Source organism: Cetorhinus maximus, chromosome 4 (genome assembly GCF_964194155.1).
Source record: "Cetorhinus maximus chromosome 4, sCetMax3.hap1.1, whole genome shotgun sequence".
Classification (NCBI taxonomy): Eukaryota; Metazoa; Chordata; class Chondrichthyes; order Lamniformes; family Cetorhinidae; genus Cetorhinus; species Cetorhinus maximus.
This window is the reverse complement of record NC_135882.1, coordinates 143,044,842-143,070,388: the sequence shown is the minus strand read 5'-3', so window position 1 is coordinate 143,070,388 and position 25,547 is coordinate 143,044,842. Positions and strand designations below refer to the sequence as shown.

Sequence of the window (25,547 nt, the reverse complement as noted above, 5' to 3'; positions counted from 1 at the left end):
TCCCATTGTTTAAACAATCACTCACTCCACTACTGACATGTGTGCCATCCAAAAGGTGCACTGCAGCAACTTACTATAGTTCCTTCAACAGCACCTTTCCAAATCTGTGACCTCTACCATCTAGAAGGGCAAGGGCAGCAAACACATGGGAATGCTATCAACCACAAGTTCCCCTCCAAGCCCCACACCATACTGATTTGATTTCTTCACTGTTGCCAAGTCAAAATCCTGAAACTCCCTCCTAACAACAGTACTGTGATTGTGTGTACCTACTCTAGATAGATGGCAGCAATTCAAGAGGGCAGCTTATCACAACTTCTCTGGGGAACTTGGGGGGTCGGGGTGGGGGGGGAAACAGCAATTGCTGCCCTTGCAAGCAACATCCAAGTTCCATGAACAAATATATATTTTTTTAAAAGACCTGAAATTGAGCAGCCAATACAATGCTACTAGTTTTGTGCCAACAGATGACCAAATTCTACTCCTTTTATATTTATAGACTTTTCTATGGAGGAAAATGTTGTCACATGGCATTTCAATTATAATTAACCTGCATGGTACGCTTGAAGCTATGCCATTTGATTTCAGCTAAACGGACTTTTGAAGTTTTTTAGCATTTGAGTGCAGGACTGACAGGTTAGATCAGCTGTGAGGTCTACTACTGGTATCATTGTACCCCAGTACTATCTGTCACAATGGTCAAGTTGTCAACAATTTAACCTGGCATCACAGGGGAAGGCAATGGTGAACCACCACTGAAAATAGCCAAGAAAACGGCTCAGGATGGCATCCGCACAATTAACACTAGGAGTCCCTGTCAAAGGACAGATGATATCGCACTTAGCAAGGAAGGGAGTGAAGCCTCCCAGGTCACTATCCAGCGAAATGCAGAAGCTTGGCAGTATCAAAAGATTAGGAATGTGGAATGTATGAACAGGAAAAGCGAGCTAGAGACCCTAAAGCAAAAAATGGAAACATCTTGGGGTTGTGAGAAGTCCAGTGGACAGGAGAAGGTGGCTTCAAGTGATGAAGTGAAGCTGATATACCCGGGAGGAAATGGAGAAGGAAGCTGCCAAATGTGAGTGAAGTGATATACTTTAAGAATAGAATTGAGTTGACTAGGAAGGATAGGTCTTATGTATGGAAAAGCAAAGGAGGTTAGTGGCACTCAGATAAAGGACTGAAAGCAACAGCAATAAAGCAACAAAAACAAAAATAGCTGGAAAAACTCAGCAGGTCTGACAGCATCTATGAAGAGGAAGACAGTTAATGTTTCGAGTCCGTATGACTCTTCATCAGAACACAATAACACAATAAAGCAAGGAAGGTGTATTATTAACAAACCCTGATGAAAAAGATGGAAGGAGCATATTGAACTATATGCAAAGAATGAAAAACCTGAAATGATTGAGCTAGAAGAAAGTAATGTTGACATTGTTTTCTTTGGACCAGAAATGTTACTGAGAAATTAAACTGGAAAAGCAGCTGGAATAGATGAAATGCTGAGAGTTGATTTAAAAAACATGGGAAAGAACTTTGCACAACTTAGTAAACCTTGATGCTAAGATATTTAATTGTCAGGAGAATGGCCAGAGGACTTTACCACCAGGAAAAAGAAGCCAAAGGTATGCTGATGTTCTGACTTGTTTGTACAATTAGTCTGCCCAAGTATCAAAGGTAGTGTTGAGAATTGTAACAGAGTGGGTGGGAAGGCACAGAACTACATTGGAGACGACCAGTTTGGATTCCAAGGAGGAAGGCCGAGAGAAGCAGTTAGCGCTGTAAGATTAATGAGTGAACGCAGTTTATAATTTGAATAGGAATTGTGTTGTAGATTTTGCAGAAAGCATTCGATCGGGTTGACTACATTTAAGCTTTTGACAGTGTTAAGTCACTGGAGAAATCGGGGGGGTGGGGGGGAAGAATCTGTACATTGGACAAACGACAGCAATGAGTAGAAAACGGAGTTGGGACTATGTGTAGTAGGAAGAGGAATTCAACAAGACTGTTGTTTATCACCAGCCCTATCCAATGTCTATGTAGAAGTAATGATCAAAGAAGCGTTTGAAGATAAGAGACCTGGATTTTTTTCTCAACGATGGAGAGCGTCTCTGTGAAACTGGTGGAGGCTGAAATCCAGAAGTCCTGCCCCTGAACACAGCACCTCCCATTTTCACAGGGGCAGGAATGGGCCCAGGTGGGGATTTGCGCATGCATGTTTCATGGAGGCAGTTGCCTCTAGTCTGTCTGAATGAGGAGTGGGTAACACAACATGTGCAGATTAGGCCTGGTAGGAGCCAGTCTAAACTTTGAAGTCCTTTGGAGAGGTGGGGTACCCTTTTGGATATGGCCCTTGGACACCTTTGGGGGAGGCCAGGTGCCCTTTTGAGGAAGAGGTAAGCTGCCCCTCATGAGAGATAAGAATGTGGACATTGGAAATCATTTGTTTATTTTAATGAATAATTCCTTGGAACTGTCAGAAGGCATTTAAACTCCTGCCCTTTAAACCTTAAACTCTGGTGTATTTTTAAAAATAAATAATTGGCTGCTATTTAATTTTGTCTGACATAATCCGGAGGGCTATCATGACTGGATTAGTGTTGCATTACTGATTTCGTGGGGTGCCTGCTATTTTAGTTTGACAGCTACAAGTGGTTATATACTCTTTGAATTCTAATTAGTTGAAGGAATGTAAATATAGCGTATGTTTTTATGAATTACAGATTTTTAAAAAAAATCAAATCTGCAACAGACATTTTATTTAATATCAACATGGGTCCTGATGTCTACCCATGGTAGATACTGGGTGAGTTGGCACTGATTTAAGGGCAAAAGTGGTGGGGGACATGGGTTGGCATAATTGGCATAGCTATAAAGGGCCATGGGGAGGTGGGTACAGTGGCATAGAGGGTAAGAGGGGCCATGTGTGAGTAGAGGGCATGAGGTGTTATGGGCAGGCATGGATGGGGCATGGGAGTGGAATGAGGGCTGGAGGGCTTTTATTTTTGTTCTATTGCTTTGTTAAAAAAAAATCTTGGGCAAAATGCCAGTGCACTGAGGCAGGCTTTGCACCCAGCCCACCTCCACACCCAGCAGCCTCTGCACTATTTCTGGGAGACCCCCCCACCCCCAACCACCACCCTGGACTGAAAATTATCTGGACTCTGCGCTCCTGACCTAGGTGTGAAAATTCAGAATCTGGCATGAAGATTTGGGGATGGGCGGGTGAATGATGACATCAATTGATAGGCCGACGACAAAAGCACTTGCAACAAACACAAGAACTAGTAGGTAGACTGATGACACCCAGCATGAATATTGAGATATGCATCACTTGATTTTGGCAATCATCACTTGATTTTGGCAATCACCAAGAAATCTTCATAGAAGGAAGAAAACTAGAACAGGTACAAGAATTCAAGTATATAGGAAGCATAATATCCGCATGTGGAAGGTGCAACAAAGAAATAAAAACAAATAGTAATGGAAAAGGCTCTCTTTAGAAGAGACAGTTGCTAACCAGAAAGCTGAATAAACCACTCAAGAATGACTTGTAAAAAGCTTGATTTGGAGTTTTGTTCTGTATGAATGTGAGACTTTGACTATGTGGAAAGAGAAGACCAACTTGCTAAATAGCTTTGAAATGTGAGTTTGGAGGAGAATGGACAAAGTAACAACTGAAGTTCTGTGGAGAGTGAACAAACAAATTTGTTGCATGTAATTAGGAACAAAGAGTTTAATTAGGGCACATCTTAAGAGAACGGACTTGTAAGAGATGGTATGAAGGAAAGATTTAGAGAAGAAAGGAAGAGCATGTCATGCTGGAAGACTTGAAAATTGCATGAAGTTATTGGTAAATGAAAAGGCTGGCAAAGGATAGAGATGAAAAGACTACTATGAGCCAAGGGCCGCTTTTGGCAGAGCACATGATGCAAGATTGATCTTTTATATTTATTGGTTTATAAAAGATCAATCTTGCATCATGTTCTCTGCCAAAGAAGGCCCTTGGCTCATAGTAGTCTTTCCATCTCTATTCTGTCCCAGCCTTTTCATTTACCAATAACTTCATGCAATTTTAAAGCTATTGGCAGTAATATAATTGCTCCCAAAAGTATTGTCGGTTGCCCAAACTAAACCCTCTTAACAATTTTGTCAACAGTGAATTTCGTTTGTGTTGTTCAACATGTATACGTGCACATAAGGCCCCGTCTTGAATATTGCTGAAAAAAGACATGTTGCCATAGCTTTTCATCTTGCACTCAGTGGCACTGTTGCGTTTGTCTTGATACGACAGGAGAAAAGAGATGCTATTTTGTTGGCAATTAAAGTCTGATTGACGTGTTGAAAACCACTGGGACTATAGGTTCCCCAAGCCTCTGTAATTCAAAAATCTTCTCCTGTAGTATAAATTGTTATGACCGTTTGAAATTTGGTATTCTTGTGTTTAATTTTTGGCACTGATGATGAGCACAAGACAAAAAGCTTCAACATGTCTCTTTTCAGCAATAAGGTCCTGTCTCTTGCTGTTTGCACAGCAAGATGCACTTGTTAGCTATCTAAATATAAAAGCAGAAATGGTGATGACACTTGAGCACAATAAATCTTCCATATCACTAAGTAATCATTTGATTGAGTACTTAGTTGGCTATTTTTTTTTTGGATTCTGTGACTAGTAGGGCTAGATACTTTTTATGCACTGGGTCAAATGTAATTCAATTAGGTCTCTTCTAATGTTCTCCCACATCCTGCCAAAGGTACATAATCTGCAGGAGAAATCTGTATCACCCCAACTTCACAAGAAGAGCTGTATAAATGCAACCCTTCTGTTAACGAAGCATATTTATTACCCCACTTCTACTCACCAACATTTCAAACTAGTGGTTCTTTTCCCCACCCATCCCATCTCCTGAAAGCTGAGACACAGTGCACAGATGCCCTATTACATTGTTGGAATGACTATTTGTATTTCTGAGCCCAGAAGGTGAATATCATCATATTTATTTTTGGGGAATGGAGCCTTCAAAACTGAAATTGATGACCTCCTGACCTTATGTCCACTGAAATGCTCAATAAACATTGCTGAATAACTGGGAACGATGATGCTGGCTGAATTCTTTCCTCCCAACCCATCCCAAGTGTTAGAGGCTGATTGCGACATGTTTTGTTATCCTAATTTTCCTATATTTCTTAACATTGATACTACATGTACTGATAGGGAAGGCATTTTGACCTTGGAGATGTATCCAGGTATTTCAAGTATCTATGACAAGAAATTTGGGGAGATGGGGGGAAACTGCTGCTTTCTGTTCAAATATAGTTCCTTCAATCGTTTTGTGCCTTTCATCTATCACCTCTTGGCTCTTGTCCCCAATTTCATCATCCTCCATTCATTTGTTAAAAGTTGTCTTGCTGCCTACTATAACCAACCTAAAATGACACTCGCATCTTGATTGTTAATGCACAATTTTCTTCAATAATGAGTAATGTACCTCCATTTATTATTCTTAAAAACAAATTTCCCCAAGACTTTAATTACTGTTCTGATATCTTTTAATATTAGGACAGACTCTAAGAAAATATGTGCCATCATTTCTATGCAGTCCTTTGCTAGTCTTCAACCTCCATCTTTTAGGCCTCTTGGCTTCTTTTGCTACTAATGTGACTAGAGTCCTCTTGCTAATACTTCCTCCACTGTATTAAAATCCAAAATTGTATGGCAGCTTCTAGTTTAATTTTCCTCTAACTCCTAAATTGTACCTACCCTCCTCTTACAAATTTTTTTGGTTATTAAAACAGGAGTACTCTTGCATAATGGCTTCTTAATTTATGCTTTTCTGTGCAATGTTCCTACACAAGGCCCTTGACCTTTTACCTTGCTTCCCCAATGGAGGGAAGTACATTGCCCTCAATGTGTTAGTTGTGCATTAGTATTAATTTTACTTAGACTCTGACTTGCAACCAGCAATGTACAGGCTAGAGATGCATTTAAATCTGTGAAATGCACAGTTCTGTATTTATTAGTTCATTGTTCATTTAAAATTTAATCCCTCATTCATCATTTAATGTGCTGACTTTGATAAATTTCTTTGAATAAGTTAAGAGATTTGTTGTGCTGGCCCACAATGATAGCAGTATTGTGCTGCAAAGATGGTACCTGACCAACTAGTTAACTAATCTAACCTCTGAACCATTATAGCACTGAAATATTGACAGCGGCATAAGCATAATTTTGCAGTGGTTGTTCTCCCTTATCAAGGCAAAACAATATTTTTGTTGCTGGTCTGTTCCAACAACGACTGCAGCCAGTAATATAAAATGAACACTACTTTGGGTTAACTAAAGTCCTACAAATCTTGGGCAGAATTTTACAGTCCCCCACCAATGGGTTTACAGGTGGGGGTGTCCATGAAATTCTACGGGTGGTGTTCCTGCTGCCTTCCCTGACCTAATTATAAGTGGGGCAGGGGATGCACAGGAGAGGCCTAGGGTGGCCTACCCCAATTGTAACAGTTCTTAATTTAACATCTTATAAAAAGTTAAAATATTACATATTAAATTTCTGAAGGCTTTGCTCCTTTTGTCTAGACTCTCCATTAAATAAAATAAGTTGAAGAATAACTTTACAAGATCAGTGGACCATTTCAAACTCATGTCTAATAATTGTGTTTATAGTTAAACTTTGGCATCAGAAGTGGGAACTGTGTAGGAAAAGCTATGTACTTACAGCATTTGCCATTTTTTAAAAAAACTGATATTTGTAACTAGTATTGGGTTTTGTGTTAACTGCCATTGCATTCATTGTTTTGAAGATTCTAACAAGGGAGTTGTGAAATTATTCAATATTTCACCTTCAGAGTGGGGTCTTTGTTGTTCCCCTATCTCCTCCCACTTTGCTGCAGTGGCCAGTTGAATATGATATGCAGGGTCTACCCATTGTGCAAGTCTATTAGGTAACTTCAATGTTCTTCATTTGGCCATTGAATGGTTAGAGCACTTTTATCAAGTCAAGCATGTTGGTCTTTGTAAGTGCAGATGCAATAGAACCTTGATTCTGAAATAAAAAGTTGGGAAATCTCAAATAAATATTCAGGAAAGCACATGGAATTCCTTACATCCAATGCTATCATTTGAGGACTACATTGCAAAGAGAAACTGCATACTGACACAGTAACTTTTCTCATTTACACAGCCATATTGACTTGGAATTTCTTCAGATAACATCTTTGGGTGGAAACAACTCAAAGCACAAAAAATTTAGTGAGTTGTGCATGTGGTAACTTTGCACTTAAATATCTGCATTCTTTTGTTCAACAGGCTGCTTGAAGTAGCTCCTACCCACAAAACTGCCCCCAGGTCGTAAAGACAGGTTTTCACATGATTTGTACTCTTTCAGGGATTGTGGTAGGGGATTGGTGGTATCATCACATTGCATCCAAATTCACAGGCATCTTTTGGTCAATTAATCCAGCAGTATAAAAGCCAATTTTAAAAAGACCGGGAGTATTAATCAATCAATTGCTCTGCTGCAAATTTTGATATATAAGATGAAGGAAGAATGGCTAATTTCCTGGCAATTCCACTTTTCTTTTGAGATGCTAGCAGATACCCTTTTCCAGTGAATAACCAATCATGATTGTTTGGGGCCAATATTCTGCTAATATTGGTGCAATCAGAGTGGTATCAACCAAGCCAGTGCAAAAAAATTAGAGAAATTTAAATGTAAATGAGTTACACCAAAACTATTTGGGCCCAGACTTCAGCACAACGGAGAGCCTCTTTTCCATGGGAGGGAAATGGTGGATGTGCCCGAACATTTGAGTAGGTTAGGTGTACTTCGGAGTTTGTTAAAAGTAGGCATGAATGTAAAAAAATGTATAAATTCATTACTGCCAAGCTCATTGGAATGGTCAGAAGCACCTGTCAAAGGGAGCTGTAAAGGCCTTAAATCTTTGTGGAGGGGCGGGGTAGGTGGGAGAAGAAAGTCTAAGAATAAACAATCATTGCTTGCTATTTCACTCCACATCTGTCTGAGGGCTGTCACGACTGGGTTAGTGCTAATGCACTGTTGATTTTCACAATTGTCCATAATCACAGTGGTGTGCCTCCCATTTCAGAGTTTGATTGACAGCTGCAAGCAGTTATAGGCTTTGCACTGGGACCATGAATTCCAATGTTCCTTTTTAATAAGGGATTATGTAGTTGAATGAAATGTTTGTGGTTATGACACTTAATTGGATTTTATTTTCAATGTAGTGGAGTCTGCAATAGACATTTATTTCATCTCTGCATGGGTCCTGTGGTCTGCCCATGGTGGATACTGAGTGAGTTGGCATGGTAGGTGTAAGGGCAAAGGGTGGAGGGGGAACATGAGTTGGCATGGGAGCTGGACATGAAGTTGACATGGGTAAGTAGAGAGGCATAGGTTGGCATGGAGAGTGATTCATTTATTTTTAAGCTAGGAAACTTGAATTCAGTTATGTGGTGAGATTCGCACACCTGTTTCTAGATCATTATACCTAAGGATTACAAGTAATATGACCTATGGTATCATTCCTTGAGGCATATACAACTAACAGTATAAAACTGGACATTGAGGTTGTGAAAAGCACTCTGTCCAGAGCACATTGCAGTCAGTTAAGTAGTTTTAAAATGTTGTCAGTGCTTGGAAACATGACAATCAGTTTGCGTGCATCTGGGTTCTATGGATGGATAGCTATAAAACACATGATCAGATGCTTGTTTTTGTGTGATGTTGGCTGAGATTAGGCCAGAATTCCGAGAATTCCCCTGCTGTTGTTTGAATAGTGTCATAGGCTCTTTTACATTCACCCAAACGGGAAGATGGGGCCTTGGCTTAACATTTCATCTGAAAGGCAGTACTTAGTCAATGTTGATTGTCAACTTGCAACTTTTGTTTTTACTTGGAGTTGAGAATACTACAACTGAATCAATGTCAATAAATAACATTTTGATGGTCGTAAATCTTTTTAGCATAAGTGGGACTTGTTTTCTGAATTCATAGTGTATATATGCCATATATATATATATATATATATATATTAAACCCATACTTTTAGTATTTTACGTGACCAATGAAATGTATTGTTTCTGAGCTGCATTTGTTTGAGCAGCAATATACCCTGCAACATAATTGAGACTCCATACAGGTTTTCAGAAGTTGATGTAGCTTAGTGTATTACTTTCAATGATATAAACTGGTACTATATGCAAGGAGTATCATGCTATTTTTGAAGAATAAAGCTTTCCTGGCCATTATAATCTGGGTGGTCCCATTAATTAACTTCTGCAGAGATGTTTATGGCCAGAATTTTCATGCTGGCGTGCAGGGGCGGGCCCGGCACGCTGACATGCAGTGACGTCGGGCGTGCGTCGTTCAAATTTTTCGTTCGGTGGGCGAGTGCCAGAGGTGGCTGCACACTTGCCGGACAGTCAAAGGCCTGTTAAGGCCATTTAAAAACCAATTAAAGTAATTATCAATGTTGCCTGTCCAACCTTGAGGTTGGCGGGCAGGCAAAGAGCCCAAGCGGCCTTCGAGTTTTCCAGGAAACCTCATCCATGGGCAGGATGAGGTTCCCTGAAGATTTTATTAAATAAATAACATTTTTTGCTCAATCCATAAACATGTCCCAGCTCATGTGACACTGTCACATGAGGGGACATGTATAAATAATTTTTCTTTAAGTACATAGAGAATTTTTAATAAATAATCTCCCTGAGGTAGCTCCGTGCCTCGGAGGTTTCTGTGCTCTTTCGTGCACATGCGTGGAAGAGCACAGGCCCCGACTCTCCCCCCCCCCCCGCCCGCACAAGTAGCGCTGAGTGCTGCCAGTCGTGCATCACGCTGGGCAGGCCTTAATTGGCCCACCCACGTAAAATGATAGCACGGAGCCGATCGGCTCTGCGCCTGCTCCCGACCAGCCCGCCCGACATGGGGAAAATTCTCTCCTATGTTACTCTCTCTATTGGTGGCAATTGAAATAGAATCTATCTTATCCACTGCAGAGACTAGAGTTTTTTAAATAAATGATATTGTGACTTAAGAAAAGTCTGCCATTTTCCTGCATCATTGAAAATTGTCACTGATCACAATTGATAATTTGTTTCATTCTGGAGAATTTGCCTCACTGCTCTGTCCTCTGTACCTCTCTGCTTCTCCTTGACCAGCTTGCTCCTCACAACTGCTAAAAAGGCTTATTTGTGCTGGGATAAGATTTGCAGAGAAACAGGCAGTTCACTCGAACCAGCCCATGCCAGCATTTAGGCTCCATTTGAATCTCCTCCCATCCTTCCTCATCTAATCCTTATTGACACAACTCCATAAATGCTTATCTAGTCTCCCCTCGGATGCATCTATGTTATTTGCATCAACCACTCCTCTGTGGTAGCGAGTTCTACATCTTCTGGCAAAGTTTCTTCTGAATTCCCTATTTGATTTCTTGGTGACCATCTTGTATTTATGGCTCTTTTGTTTATGCTCACAAGTGGAAAGACACTCTACTCTTATCAAAAACTTACATAATTTTAAAAGCATCTATAAGATCACCCCTCTGCTTTTTTTCCCCTCCTCAAGGAGAGACCCAGCCTGTTGATCCTTTCTTGCTGAATATGACCTCATTTGCAAGATTAATACCAGAAATGTTTTTGCACCTTCTTCAGTGCCACTATATCCTTTAGTATAATATGGGAACAAGGAAATTACTCCCAACATCTACAAGTAGATATAAGTCTTTGAAGCTTCAAAATCCCTCCAAAAATGGGTTGACTTGCACGCCGAGTATAAAAGTGAATGGTTGGTGTGGGTGTCACTATTTTTGAAATATTTTCAGCATTCGATGCACCGAATAGGCATATCTTAAACTCCCATGCAGCTCCACAACACGGCCTGCATTACCTCATTGATCCTTTTTTCCCAGTTATAAGGTACTGGTAAGTATAACACACAGTTGTGAGGTGAAGAATTGAGGCTGACTATTAAGACAAGTATTGGATGTCATGGCTGAAAAGTGGGGGGGGTGGGGTGGTGGAGCGGTGGTTGACTTATGCACCTAGTAGATGAAAAGGTATGATCTTTGGGGGTGAAAAAATGGCCTTATGCCAGGTTTATTTTTTTATATGCTGCAATTTACAGCCTTGGTTCAAACATGGACAAAAGAGGTGAGGTGAGAGCAACTGTCCTTGACATCAAGGCTGTGCTTGACCGAGTATGGCATCAAGGAGCCCCAGCAAAACTGGAGTCAATGGGAAACAGGAGCAAAACTCTCCGCTGTTTGGAGTCATACCTAGCACAAAGGAAGATGGTTGTGGTTGTTGGAGGTCAGTCATCTCTGTTCCAGAACATCACTGCAAGAGTTGCTCAAGGTAGTATCCTAGGCTCAACCATCTACAGCTGTTTCATCAATGACCTTCCCTCCATCATAAGGTCAGAAGTGGGGGTGTTCACAGCTGATTGCACCATTCGTGAGTCCTCAGATACTGAAACAGTCTATGTCCAAATGCAGCAAGACCTGGACAACATCCAGCCTTGGGCTGACCAGTAGCAAGTAACATTTGTGCCACAAATGCCAGGCAGTGACTCTCTCCAACAAGAGAATCTAACCATTGCTCCTTGACATTCAATGGCATTGCCATTGCTGAATCCCCCACTATCAACATCCTGGGGGCTTACCATTGACCAGAAACGGAACTGGACTAGCCATATAAATACTGTGGCTACAAGAGCAGGCCAGAGGCTAGGAACCCTGTGGCGAGTAACCCACCTCCTGACTTCCCCAAAGCCTGTCCACAATCTACAAGGCACAAGTCAGGAATGTGATGGAATACTCCTTACTTGCCTGGATGAGTGCAGCTCCAACAACACTTGAATGCCATCCAGGACAAAGCAGCCTGCTTGATTGGCACCCCATCCACAAACATTCACTCCCTCCACCAATAGCAGCAGTGTGCGCCATCTACAAGGTGCACTGCAGGAACTCACCAAGGCTCCTTTGGCAGCACCTTCCAAATCTATGATTACTACCATCTAGAAGGATAAGGGCAGCAGATGTATGGGAACACCACCACCTGGAATTTTCCCTCCAAGCCACTCACCACCCTTACTTGGAAATATATCACTGTTTGTTCATTTTTGCTGGGTCGAAATCCTGGAACCCTGATTCTAACAGCACTGTGGGTGTACCTACGTCACATGGACTGCAGCGGTTCACGAAGGCAGCTTACCATCTCCTTCTCCAAGGCAATTAGAGATGGGCGATAAATACTGGCCTAGCCAGCAAAGCCCACATCCCTTGAATGAATAATAAAAAAAGTAGTACTCTATTCAAGTGTAGCATCACTGTCTAATTCTCAATTCTAAAATCCTTCTGCTTGATTTACCTTTTCTAATGACCTTATTAACCTATGCCTCGCGGATCCCTTTGCCACTTTTAATCTATTTAGGTTCTTATTTTCCAAATTATGTCACCTCTTGTTCTTAATGTAATACCTCCACTTATCTATATGAAATCCATCTACTAATTATCTTCCCATTCTGCGAGCTTTTATTAAAGTTGCCTTGGGTTTATTAATGACCTCCTGCAGAACATCCCCAAAGAAGGCATTCTTGCAAACTTGGAAGGTGAGTGGCAAATTATTCAACTTTGTGGAGCAGCATCGTGGAGCTGATGTATACTTATGGGGTGGAAACCTTGGTTTTTATCCCCACCCATAATTCCCAAGTTGATGCTGAGTTAATTGGATTTCAACTATGGCTTTAACACTTAATTGTATTGCCTACCACAGCAGGCCCCCAGACATGTTGTATTTAAAATAATGCTGGTATACTTGCAGTGAGGCTTCCACTTTGAACCTGGGACAAAATACAGAGAGGCCATTTCCATTTCCCAACCATGGCCATGATATTTACTCTCCCCTGGAGGGGAATGAGAAGTTTCCTGCACTTATACTAAAATTAGCTGCAGGGCATGTTTTAAAAATGGTTTTCAACAAGTTTCCCATCCACTGACAGGTTGACTAAAAACAGCTAGGAATTTGATGTCTATTAAGTCTGACATTGTGGGGAAAGGGGGATTTGGACACTATGGGATAGGGTTGTCAGTATTGAGAATGTAAAGGTAAGCCAGTTGAATCTTACTCCTGTTCATGTGGCCCACAAGCGCAATAAAGACATTTCCCTCATGGATCTGGCCCTTCTCACTACTTTTTAGCTGCTGGGTTTCCTGAGACCCATTAGTCTCAGCCTTGTGTTACAGAGAGAAAATAATTAAAATGCTGGCACACAGTCTAATGAAAAGATTTTGACCAACCTTCTTCCCTTTCTTTTCCCTCTGCCCCCCAACCCCCCCCCAATCCAAAACACAGGAAGTGAGCAAGTTGGGTTCAGTTTGTAGAATTTTTCCCATTTAGTTGAGATTGAGGAAGCCCACTCTTAAAACCCATCCATTTCATCTCCTCTTTCCACGTTCCAGTTCTACAGTATTTATTTAAAATTAATCTAAATGCCAGGCCAGTTGTATAAGAATGAATGGTTGGTTTGTTCCAATTAACTGCCTTCTCTGAGCACAAATTATCATTCATTATTGCAATATTTCCTATGTTTTATATATGAAATACATTATTAAGGATTGCTTTTGAAAGAAAACTTGCTATAATGTTTATTCTCAAGCAGAGTGAGATATTGACATTTGACTTTCAGCGTTTAATCCAATCCTTGTTATGCTGCTATGACATATTGAAGTATCTCTCCCTGTTTCCCACCATTAAAGAATGTACATTTTTACATAGCACCTTTTTTCTTAAAGCACAAAAATCTGAAATTGCGTTTGGTCACTCAAGGTTAACATAAAACTGAAATAAACACTGATTTGCTTGATGCCTATACTAAGGAGTGTACTTCAATCAGTGTTTTTAATGGTGACTTCTTGTTTTGTTTACAGGGTGGGTTAAATTTAGAATCTGAATGCTGGATCATTTTTTAAGCGAGATAAGTCATTGTGCATTATTATCTCTATTTCCTGTTATATTAGAAGTACATGTTAAGAATCGCTTGAAAGAAAAATTGCTCCAGTGTTTGTTCTTAAGTCACTGAGTTTTCCTCCCCACACCTCCAAATAACTGCAATGTGAATAGCAGTCACAGACTGACCAGTTATACTATTCTTCATTTCAGGCATGGAAATAAAGTACACTCCCTAAAATTCAAATTATATGGTGTAGTAGGATTTACATTTGATTTCACTAGTAGGAAGCTATCTTTGTCCATGATACCAGCTGCTATCAAAACAAAAGTTGGAACTCTTGTATTTTTCACCACAATTCCAGGAACTTGGTATTTGATGATAGATGGGAGGTAAAACTTTATACTAAGCACTCAGCAGAACACTGTTTTCAGGTGGGGATCAAGGTTTGCTAATTCTAGTAAATTGGAGAGCATGGTAAACCAAGGAAGGAGCTGATGGGTTGACAGTTTAGCAGAATGGGTGTACATATCTAGTAGCTTTTGGACATGCTGGGTTCTTCATTACTTTTTTTTGTATTTTGATGAATCACCACCAGCTATCTTCTTTATCTTTACCTAAATTGTACCATGAACCAATTCTGCTCTTACTCTTGAAAATTTGAAGCATGGAAAAAATCGTATCTGACTTCCTGTCCTTTCTTTCTCCTTTCTCTTAACTTTAGTTTAAACTTGTGTATTTAATTCTGAGATTGTGCTCCGTAATGTTTTTGAATAGTAAAATATTTCTTTTGAATAATGTTTCAAAGTAGCAAAGCTACATGACACCATTAATTTAGAAATACCATAAGTATTTGAATTGATGTCATCTGTGGCTGAGATTGTAGCAGTTTGTAATTTGTGGCTTGCTTTTGAGCCACGAGGTTCTGGGTTCAAGTCCCACTTCAGGGCTTGAGCGCAAAAATAAAGGATGACATTCCAGTGCAGCCCTGAGGGAATGCAGTACTAGGAGGTGCCATTTTTCAGATGAAACCTTAAACAGAGGCTCCATCTGCCTGCTCAAGTGGAAGTTTAAAGGTCCCATGTCCAATTGAAGAGCTGAGAAGTTGACCAATGTCCTGGTCAATATTTATCCCTCGGTCGACATCATCAGGAAAAAAACAAATAATCTGGCCATTATCACGTTACTGTTTGTGGAAGATTGCTAAGTACAAATTGGTTGCTGTGTTTCCTATATTACAACAGTGACTGCACTTCAGAAGTACTTCATTGTCTGTTAAGGGCTTTGAGACATCTACTATATAAATGTGAGGGGAGGCGGTGGCATAGTGGTATTATCACTAGATTAATATTCCAGAGGCTCTGGGGACCCTGGTTCTCATCCTACCATGGCAGATGGTGAAATTTGAATTCAATAAAAATCTGGAATTATAAAAGTCTGATGATAACTGTGAAACCATTGGTGATTGTTGTAAAAATCCATCTGGGCAATAAAGTTTTTATTTTTCTGACCTGTAGAAACCTGAATTTAACCCTTTTTTGTATTTAGTGGTTGCAGCTGAGTTGTCAAACTTTCAAGACAGGAACAATTTAAGTGGTTTGCAGATTACAACCTTGGCATGTTAAAGGCTCACAAAAGACAATTTATGGCATTTTAGTGGCTTGACATTTTTTTGACAGCTGCCTCAAGTGAATTGTTTATCTTTTTTCATTCATTCGTGGGCGTCGCTGACTAGGCCAGCATTTATTGCCCATCTCTAATTGCCCTTGTCCAGAGGGCATTTAAGAGCCAATGTTGACCACATTGCTGTAGGTCTGGAGCCACATGTAGGCCAGACCAGGTAAGAACAGCAGATTTCCTTCCCTAAAAGACAATAGTGATGGGTTTTTACAAGAATCAACATGGTCATCATTACATTTTTAATTCCAGATTTTTATCGAATTTGAATTCCACCATTGCAGGATTCGAACTCTGCTCCCCAGAGCATTATCCTGGGTCTCTGGATTACTAGTCCAGTGACAATACCATTACACCATCACCTCCCCATCTTGTTTTAGTTGTACTGCTGCCCTCACTGTTTTTTAGTACTGTTGAAATCAAAGATACTGATAGCTAGCCATTTAAAGGGTATGGGCCATTTGTGCTAAAATGGTGGTGTGCTGTGGATAGCTGCATTTCTTCTGTCAGCGGAGCTGTTTTTAGATGTACATTTTTTGCTGTCTAAAGTGTTTGTTTTATTTCCTTCAATTTTTCTCTTCTTCAGATAGCAGAAATCCTTTAATCAATTTTTCCTTATCCTTATGATAGCAGAAGTCCTCCAGTCCTCCTCCTTCAGCATTATCTTGTGCTATTTGGGCTGGATTTCCTTTTTTGAGTCCAGGTGCAAGTTATGCCTTTTTCCTGGTGTGGCATAGCTGACTTCTAAAGTCAGGCTGGAGTCATGGTCTCCATTTCCCTCCTGAAGCATGCTGGAGACCAGAATGGAGGCAGATGCAGACACCGGCAGGCTAGAAGGCCCGCCTCAGTTCTCTAGGGCATTGGACCATTTCTCTATATGGCTGTTAGGACCCCTAGCACTCATTCCCTCTGCCCCTACATGCCTCCCCTTCACATCCACTCTCCCAGTATCCACTAGGTATAGAACTTTTGAGCCAAATAACACTGGGAGGTCCTTGAAATGCTCATGATATTAAAAAATCATTCATTCACACTCCCACTCCCAGTTTTTTTTAAAAATTGGCAGTTTGAGTTTCTAAGAGGGGCAATCAAGCACTCCCCTCTGGAGTGCTTATTAACCTGTCAAAATAAACAGCCATTCAAAATCTTTAATCCTATTATCTGCTGGTAAAATTGTCAATCAAAGGACAGTCCTCTTCACAGCTATCATCAACCCCTACTGAGCTAGCTCAGTAGTGGAGTTTGGAACTCAGGCATACATTCATAATGAGATTTCATTGTTCAACTGAATAAACACACGATACAGAGCTCAATGAATAGTCTTTCGAAGTTGCCTGACCTGATGACCAGCCACCTGCTCCTTTTTGTTCAAAGTCTCACCAGAGTTTCAATTGAAGTCTGGCATTTGTTTAGTTCTTCTTTGGTTTTACTGGTGACTGGACTCTAAATCAGTGTAAAAATCAAAGCACAGTATACAGATGACCCTTTACAATCAGTTTCTCAATATTGAATGCAGAAGAGCACTTTGTCCACTGGATAAGGTACTCCTATGATGCATGTGAACACTTACACAATGCTGATTGTTTTAATGTAACTATCCTTTTTTAAGGACAGTTACCATTAAAACAAAATCCTATGATCAATCATTGCATTCAAAACATTTAACTTATTAATGACATTTGAAGTTGACCGGAGCTTTTAAACTCATCTGTAAAACGTTCCTAACTCCACAGCAGGTTCACCCAAGGTTCACAAACTGACTAATCTGGCGTGGTTCTCTCAACCTTCAGGAACCCAGCTACCTTGACAAAAATACTACTGTTGGAGAAAATGGCATTTTGTAGCATGCATTTAAATGGAAATCCTGACATCATTTTACTTGAGTGTTGGGCTGTGACCCACTGCGCTTCCTTCCCCAAGGAAAATGGCATCCATTGTGAATGACCTGGTAAATATAAATTTTGCGGGCCCCCATGACTCTAGTTTGGGCCTTCTGATGCAGGTTTGCTCAGTGCAGGAGGGGAAATCTCAAGTGTTAGCCAGCTCCTGCTATGACAACCTAGTCAATTACCATTGGAATTAACATCCATGTGTCCATTTTACCTTCCCTTACTCCCCACCACATCTCCCCCACCACCCCCTGCCCAAATAATTCCACACAGATAAGTGTACTTTTTTAATAGAAACTGTCTCTGCCTACAGCTGTAAATTTGAATCAAATGAATGTAAGTTTCCATTACAGCATTTAAATAGTGATTCCACTTTCTTAATATTTCAGTTAATTATTTGTTTCATAGTTTGTTTTTTATTTTGTTTTACCATAGCACAAAAATTGGCCTTTTAGCATTGGGTCAGTGCAGTAAATGCCACGTGCATGGGCTTTAAGCAAAAGAGAGAATTCTAAGGTTAACAGATCATCCCAGATTATCGGGTACTGAAGTTGTTTGCATCACCACAAAGCTTGTTGCTTCCTATACTGGCCTACTTTCATTTTCCCATCTTTTATATCTGTATTTTGTAATGAGGTAGTTCATCAGTCAAACCAAGTATCTTGGTTTTCACAAAGCAAAGTATAATGGAGGAATATTTTTTGTATTTCTCAACCTCCTTATGCACTGATTCTCAGTGTGATGCATTGCTGGACCAATAAACAAGTCACTGATGTGCAATGCCATGGTCAAGGCCATAGAATAGAAGAGGCCAAAACCCTCATCCCTACCACTCCAGTAACATCACACAACTAGACCAGCTCTGTGCGTGGCACAGGACATCATAAGAGCAAGCAACAGCAATGTAGTTTAGGCAAGATTCATTTTACTGCTGCAAAGGAAAACTGAGATTGCTTTCAGCTCCAAGTTTTGAAAATCCAGAGGAACTGGCTGAATGTGGGAGATTGAAGTTCTTGGTTGTCTTCCAATTCTGATTGACATTTAAAGCGGGTGGGGTAGGACTGGTAGGTGATCTGCATTGTCTTTTGCCCTGCCTAAGTAAAAGGAAAAAAAATTGCAAATGTGTTTCTAATTCAATACATTTACACAGGTGATTTCTTAGCTACCTTGCAACTTCATGAAGGGAATCTAATCAAGTATAGAAATGTAAAAATACATTTTTCTGATTCCCAATTTGATAATTGTCATTCTTGTGGTTAATTCTCTATGATATTCATTTTTCTTTTCTCACAGTTACCCTGCAAACTGGCATTATGTCAATACGAGACATCCAACTTTCTGAAGTCAGACAGCTACTAGTGGACAATTCGGGGTTCTCTGAAGTGGTAAGCAAACTATTTAAATGGTTTGATGTCGTTTGTTTTTATGTATTTAGGGGGAGAAGGTGTAATGGTAATGTTACTGGACTGGTAACCTAGAGGCCCAGGCTAATAATCTGGGGGCACTGGTTCAAATCCCACCATGGCAGCTGGTGGAATCGAGACTATAAAGCTAGTCCCTGTAATGGTGACCACAAAACCTATGATCAATTGTTGTAAAAACCCATCTGGTTCACTACTTTCCTTTAGGAAAAGAAATTTGCCATTTTTACCTGGCCTGGCTTATGAGTGACTAGACCCACAGAAATATAGTTGACTCTTGACTGGCCTAGCAAGCTACTTATTTCAAGGACAATTGGGGATGGGCAACAAATACTGGCCCTGCCATGATACTCACATCCCTTGAAAGAATAAAGAAAGAAAATTAAGAACAGCTTGGCTTGTATTTGGTTAAAACTGTAAAAAGATTACATTCTATATAGTTTGTATATGAATTCCTCCTTTTTGAAGTTGATGAAAACAATTAACGATTTAGATACTTGGTATTCTTCTACATAGAATTAATTAACAGCACAGAAACAAACATAAAAGCAAAAAACTGCGGATGCTGGAAATCCAAAACAAAAATAAAATTATCTGGAAAAATTCAGCAGGTCTGGCAGCATTTGCGGAAAGGAACACAGTTAACGTTTCGAGTCCGTATGACTCTTCAACAGAACAGCTTCCTATCCAGCTCTACCACCCCCCCACCCCCCTTAAACCAGCTTATATTTCACCTCTTTTCTATTTTTACTTAGTTCTGTTGAAGAGTCATACGGACTCGAAACATTAACTGTCCTCTCTGCAGATGCTGCCAGACCTGCTGAGTTTTTTGCAGGTATTTTTACAGGAACAAACATGTTGGCCTAACTGCTGTTAATGCTCAACATGAGCCTCCTCCCACCTCTCTCATCTAATTTCTTTCTGTCCCATTATTTCAATGAATCTTTTATGATGTGACTCGTACTTCTTGAGGTAGTGAGTTGGGAAAAGACATTTTTCCTGAATTCCCGATTTGGATTTATTTATGGCCTTTATTTTGGCTCTCCACTGGTGGAAACATCTGTATCTGCCCAGTCAAACCCATTCATAATATATTTGCTATTAGATCACTCCTTCAGTCTTCACCCCTAGCCTCTTCAGTCTTTCATGATCATTATGTACTCAATTCTGGTTTCACACACTCTCCAATGACTCTATCTAAACCAGAGCTATGCTCAGTTCTCACTGTGGCCTAACAAAGGTTTGATGCAAGTTTAATTTCTCTGCTTTTCAGTTCTATCTTTTGGAATGAGCCCCATACAAAATGTGGAGGGAAAATAAATCCTAGTTTGGCTTCTTTGAATTGAGTTTTCTTCCCTTCCCTCAACCTATGGAACTTAGTCCTTTTTCTGCATCTTCTCCAAATGAAGCCTGTGGTGAGAGGAAATCTGGGGGAAAATTTTCTCCCCGTCGGGGCAGGCGCGCAGCCGATCGTCGCCCATGATCGGCTGCGCGTCACCATTTTACATGGGTAGGCCAACTAAGGCCTGCCAAACGTGACATGCACCCAGAAGTGCTGAGCGCTCTGTGTGCGGGCGGGGGGAATAGGCTGAGTCGACGCCTGCACTCTTTTGCACATGCGTGTGAAAGAGTGCAGAAATCTCCGAGGTATGGAGCTGCCTTGGAGTTTTAATTACACTTTGAAAAATTCGAATAAAGAGAAAAAAAATTTTCAGACATGTCAACTCATGTGACAGCGTCACATGAGCTGGAACATGTCAACGAATTTTAATTAAAAAATTTATTTGAATTATAAATCCTTCATGAAACCTCATCCCATCTGTGGATGAGTTTTCATGATAAATGCGAAGTCCGCCTGGGCTCTTCGCCTGCCTGCCAACCTTAAAGTTGGATGGGCAGCTCCGTTAATTATTTTAATTAGTTTTTAAATGGCCTTACTAGGCCTTTGACAACTCGGCGGGTGCGCAGCCAACTCCGGTGCATGCCTGCCGAACTGAAGATCTGAATGACATCGGGACGCACGCCCGACATCACTGTGTGCCATTTTATGCATTGGCGAGCGGGGCCTGCCCCCAAACGCCACCCCGAAGATTCTGGCCCTAGTTTTGAATTGGAAAAAGTGACATTAGGACCTGAAAAAGTCCCCAAATTTGATTTCCTAAATAAAAATAGACACTAGTGTGATGACTTTTGCCCAGCGGTCATGGCAGATGGCACACACCATGCTAACTAAGCTTGAATGCTTGTCTAATTAATATATTTCAAGAGCAACACTCTATCCATAGACTTGTGAAAATCTTTTGTCTCGCAGCTTTACTAACTTTTAAGACACTAAGCTTATTAGTGATACGTTTTCCACTCTGCAAAATAGAATACTGTAAATGACGACTTGAATTGATATGCTTCTGAGGAAGCCTGACTTGCAAAATAGGCCCATTCTCAAAGGATACCACAGCAATGACTTGCACTTAAATGGTACTTTTATGGATTGCGAAAGTTTCAATCCCACTCCAAACTGAAACTTAGGATAGTCGAAAGATGGCATTTTGCTTTTCGTCTTTAGTTGACCATGTTTTCTCAACATTTTGGAACCTGTTGCCATCTCTTGCTACATGTGGTGTTAGCCTTGCCTTGCTCCCTAGAAGTTTCATGAGAGTCTCTAAATAACTTCTTTCCAATCTTCCCTGGAGGATGTGCCTGGCAAAACCTTGACCTCCAATAGAGACAGCCTTCCCGAGACCAGGAGCTCGATGTGGGGAATAATAAGAAAATGTTTTTTTTTTCACTTTAAGTGATTGGGCACTATTGTGTTGTAATAGGTTAACTTTGTGGGTAGGTGATGGAATGAGTTAGAAACTAGCCCAATGAAACAGAAAATAGACCTGGGTAACTTAACAGTTCACGCCAGTTCACCATCTGTTTGCAACAGGCAGCAATTAACTACCAGCCTCCATAACAGTAAGCAGCCAAGGATCGCCTGCTAGCACTTGGGTAAGTATGGGAAAGGGGTTTGGGGGTAATGGGGGAAGTGAGCCTGGGAGTCCAGGGCATGGGAGGCTTAAACCCTTCTGGCCCCACAAAGAAAACATGATATTTGCCTCATGGGCTGCTTCTGCTTCCTAGCAAGCCATGACTCAACTTCACTTGGCAAAAAAATCCACAGCAGCTATACCAATCAGGTTGAACTTAAATTACAGCTGGGACCTGATATTATTATATCCCAATCTGTATATTTTAAGAAGATGGTGCTGCCGTTTGGTGGGCAGTCTTGGTGAAGCCTGAGTGAATACAGCAGTAAGTTGGAAATGGGAACTTTACAACAGGTAAGTAACCCTGACAAAGCTGCCTACCCTTTCAGTTTCCACTGGGTATATGGGTATAAAATTGTCCTCTTGATCTTTCGACCTATCATGTGTTTTTTTTTCATTTCATCAGTCATGTTCCTTTCACAGTTAGTATTTTTTTTAAAAAAGCTAATGACGTGGTATTGTGTGCCATCGTATTATAAGGTTTGGGCAGGGGAAGGAACAATGCACCAACTTAACCTAAGAAGGAATACATTGTTCCATTTTAGTGCAACCAGGGAATTAGTGTGGTAAGGAAGAAATGTAGAAAAAACTCAAGTTGAGAGGCTGAAGGAGGGGAAAAGAAACATTTGTAAACTTATGGATGTTTTTATCTTAGCTCTGTTTAGCAGATGGGCTTTCCCCATTTCTGAATTACTTTTTACTGCAAGCACATGTTTTGTGACTAGAAAGCCTGGAATGTGTGAATCATGTTTTCAATTTAGAATGATTTGATTCTATCAGTAGACCTAGGGTACAACAATGTGTGATCAAAGAGGCGGTGATATCAATCAAGTACAATGGTTAGGTGATAACTGTGGAATTTAAAAAACCTGTAGAATAATGAAGGAAAAAATAGAATAGTAAGGATAGTCTGCAGTTTTGATGTCCTGAGGGGAAAAAAATTATTTATAATAAAAGAATGTGTGCAATTTCACCACTTGGAATTGTAGAAATAAGGAAAATCCTATTGAGCAATGCTTTTAAAGCTAAGAAGAAGTGGAAAAACATTGGAAAAAGTAGTAAAACCACTAAGATTGAGAAGGAAGGAAAAATGAAGAACTAACTTTTTTTTATTCTTGTCCTGAAATTTAGAGCATTTTTAGATTCAGGAAATTTTCAAATGAAGCAAGTGGAGCCATCAAAGATAAAAAATGGAAGGAAACAATATTTTCATTTCTGTATTGAATATGAATGTGGTTAGCCAATGCATTACAAAAGGAATGCTGGTTATGAACACTGAAGGCATGTGATTTGAATGAAGTTGAGGGAATGTGGAATGGAATCATCAGTAAAAGAGTAAAGTTAGGAAATGAATGAAGAAGTTATTTGAAGAGAGTGGAAGAAAACAAAGCCATGGAAGATCTTTAACAGAATGTCAGTCAGATGCAGAAGCATCATATCCAATACAGACCAGGAGTTGAATCTAGGACAATTGGATCATGTAATCCGATTAGTTGCATATTACATCAAGGTGCTCAGTTACTTGTCTCTTTATGAATTCTACATTTTTCTTTTGCAACAGGCAAATGCCAGAAGCTTTCAAGTTCTTGAAACTCAGGTAATTAAAAAAAATTTTAAATCCTAGTGCACTATAACCTCTCCAGACCAGAATGCGTGGGATCAAGTCATTTCTGGATTTTTGAATTTTATGAATTATGGAATTACATTAGAATGCCTAACTGCAAGTGTGTGAATCGGAAAACACCCTAGATGGAAAGCATCCATGATATAAATATTTATCTGAAACCAAAACATTATAAAGCATAATAAATTGTTTTATAGAAACAAATATTGTATCTCGGATGTTTCTGCTGCAAAGTACCATACTAAAATGAAGTTGGGGGAACTGCTTGGGTTTGTTCAAAACTTCCAGACAACTGGTGTTTCCAAATAATAGATTTCCAGACTGGAGAGATTACAGAATAGTATCTTAGATCAAAAGCTGACATTAACTCTGAAATTTGCTGACTATTATGCAGTGGGTGTATGACATTGTTGAACATGTCAATAACTTGTATGACTGTAGGGCAACTAATGCAGAAGCTATTATTTTACCTTTTTCTCCCCCTGCCACTTCCATTGTGATCTAGCAATGGACCTAGCCTTTTATTCCGTACTTTGTCCTAGTGGTTACTCTTCTTGTGAGCCAAGATTGAGAATCAGCAGACTATTTGACTAATAAAGGCTTTTCAGCCAAACCCTCCCCTTGTCACAAGAAACGATCATCTGGATCAAGCTGGGAACTGAAAACCCTAATGATTTCTTTCCCAACTCATACACTTTGTTGACATAGGTAACCATACTTCCTGGCCACTGGGCAGATTGGACAGCCAAAGAACTGATGTTTCATAGAATCTTGCAATGTTAGATCTTTGAAAGAGCTATCCAATTTAATCCCACATCCCAGCTTTTTCCACATAAATTAGTCTTTTTTCGTGCAGGACAATGAAGCGCTTTACAGGTGATAGCTGTACATGTAAAAGCTAAGAAATTGAGGAAAATTCTATTGTGATTCTAAAACCGTAAGCGTATGTAAGTGGCTCAGCTATGCGTGTCAGCCATGCTTAGCTGGTAGCACTCTCACGTGAGTAAGAAGGTTGTGGGTTCAAGTCCCACTTCTGAGACTTCGGCCAGAATTTTCAGGTCATGTAAAATGACGTGGGGCCCTGACTCAGCCTACTACCCCTGTCCGCACAGGGAGTGCCCAGCGCTTCCGGGCGTGCATCACGCTGGGCGGGCCCACACACCCTCCCGACGGGGAGAAAATTCTCCCCTTAAACACAAAAATCTACGCTAACACTCCCAAGTGATGCCCTGTTGGTTGTGCTGTTTTGTGGATGACAAGTTAATCCAATACCCAATCTATGTCCTCAAGTGGGTGTAAAAGATTCAATGGCACTAATTTGAAGACAAGTAGATGAATTAGCTCCAGCGCCCTGGCCAATATTTATCCAGCTACCAACACTTGAAACAAACTATCTGTTCGTTATCGCCTTTGTTGCTGAGAGTTGCTATAGATTGGCTGCTAAAATTCCTGCATTGTAACAGTAACAGATAAATTATGAAAGCATTTCTTTAACTGTAAAGCACTTTAGAACATCCCGAGATTATGAATGGCACTATATAAATGCAAGTCTTTTTTCATCCATCAGGTGGATATAAACTGCTCTGCAACAGTTCAGTTTTAATTTGAGCAAGAAAGATTGCTGGTCATAAGCTTAGCAGGTACCATCTGTGCTGATGGACTGCTGGCATCATACTGTCCCACAATTTGAGTTTCAATGCTGTTTTTGCTTTGATTTGAAAATGAGTATTTCTACACATATCTTTAGGTTTTTGGGACCTACCTTTCCTCATTGTATGATTCTATGTTTACAGCACAGGAGGTCACCATTTTTGCCCATTTGTGTGCCAGCTCTATGCAAGAGCAATAGGGCCTCTCCCCTGCAGTCCTGTAAATTTTTTCTCCTCAAGATCTCTCTTATGCTCCAAGTCTCTTTTGAAAGCCATGATTGAATCT

General features: G+C 40.3%; 1 protein-coding gene across 2 annotated transcripts in view; it reads left to right on the top strand.

The window, feature by feature from the left end:
* Window positions 1–25,547, top strand: part of LOC144679945 (protein NDRG1-like) — a 96,088-nt gene that overhangs the window by 7,473 nt on the left and 63,068 nt on the right. The window contains exons 2-3 of one of the 2 annotated variants that reach the window (XM_078540936.1): window positions 18,832–18,923; window positions 23,550–23,585. In XM_078540936.1, the coding sequence (XP_078397062.1) occupies window positions 18,852–18,923; window positions 23,550–23,585 (108 nt within the window). In that variant the 5' untranslated portion in view covers window positions 18,832–18,851. The remainder of the gene's footprint in view (window positions 1–18,831; window positions 18,924–23,549; window positions 23,586–25,547) is intronic. The other variant, XM_078540937.1, reaches the window with a different exon arrangement.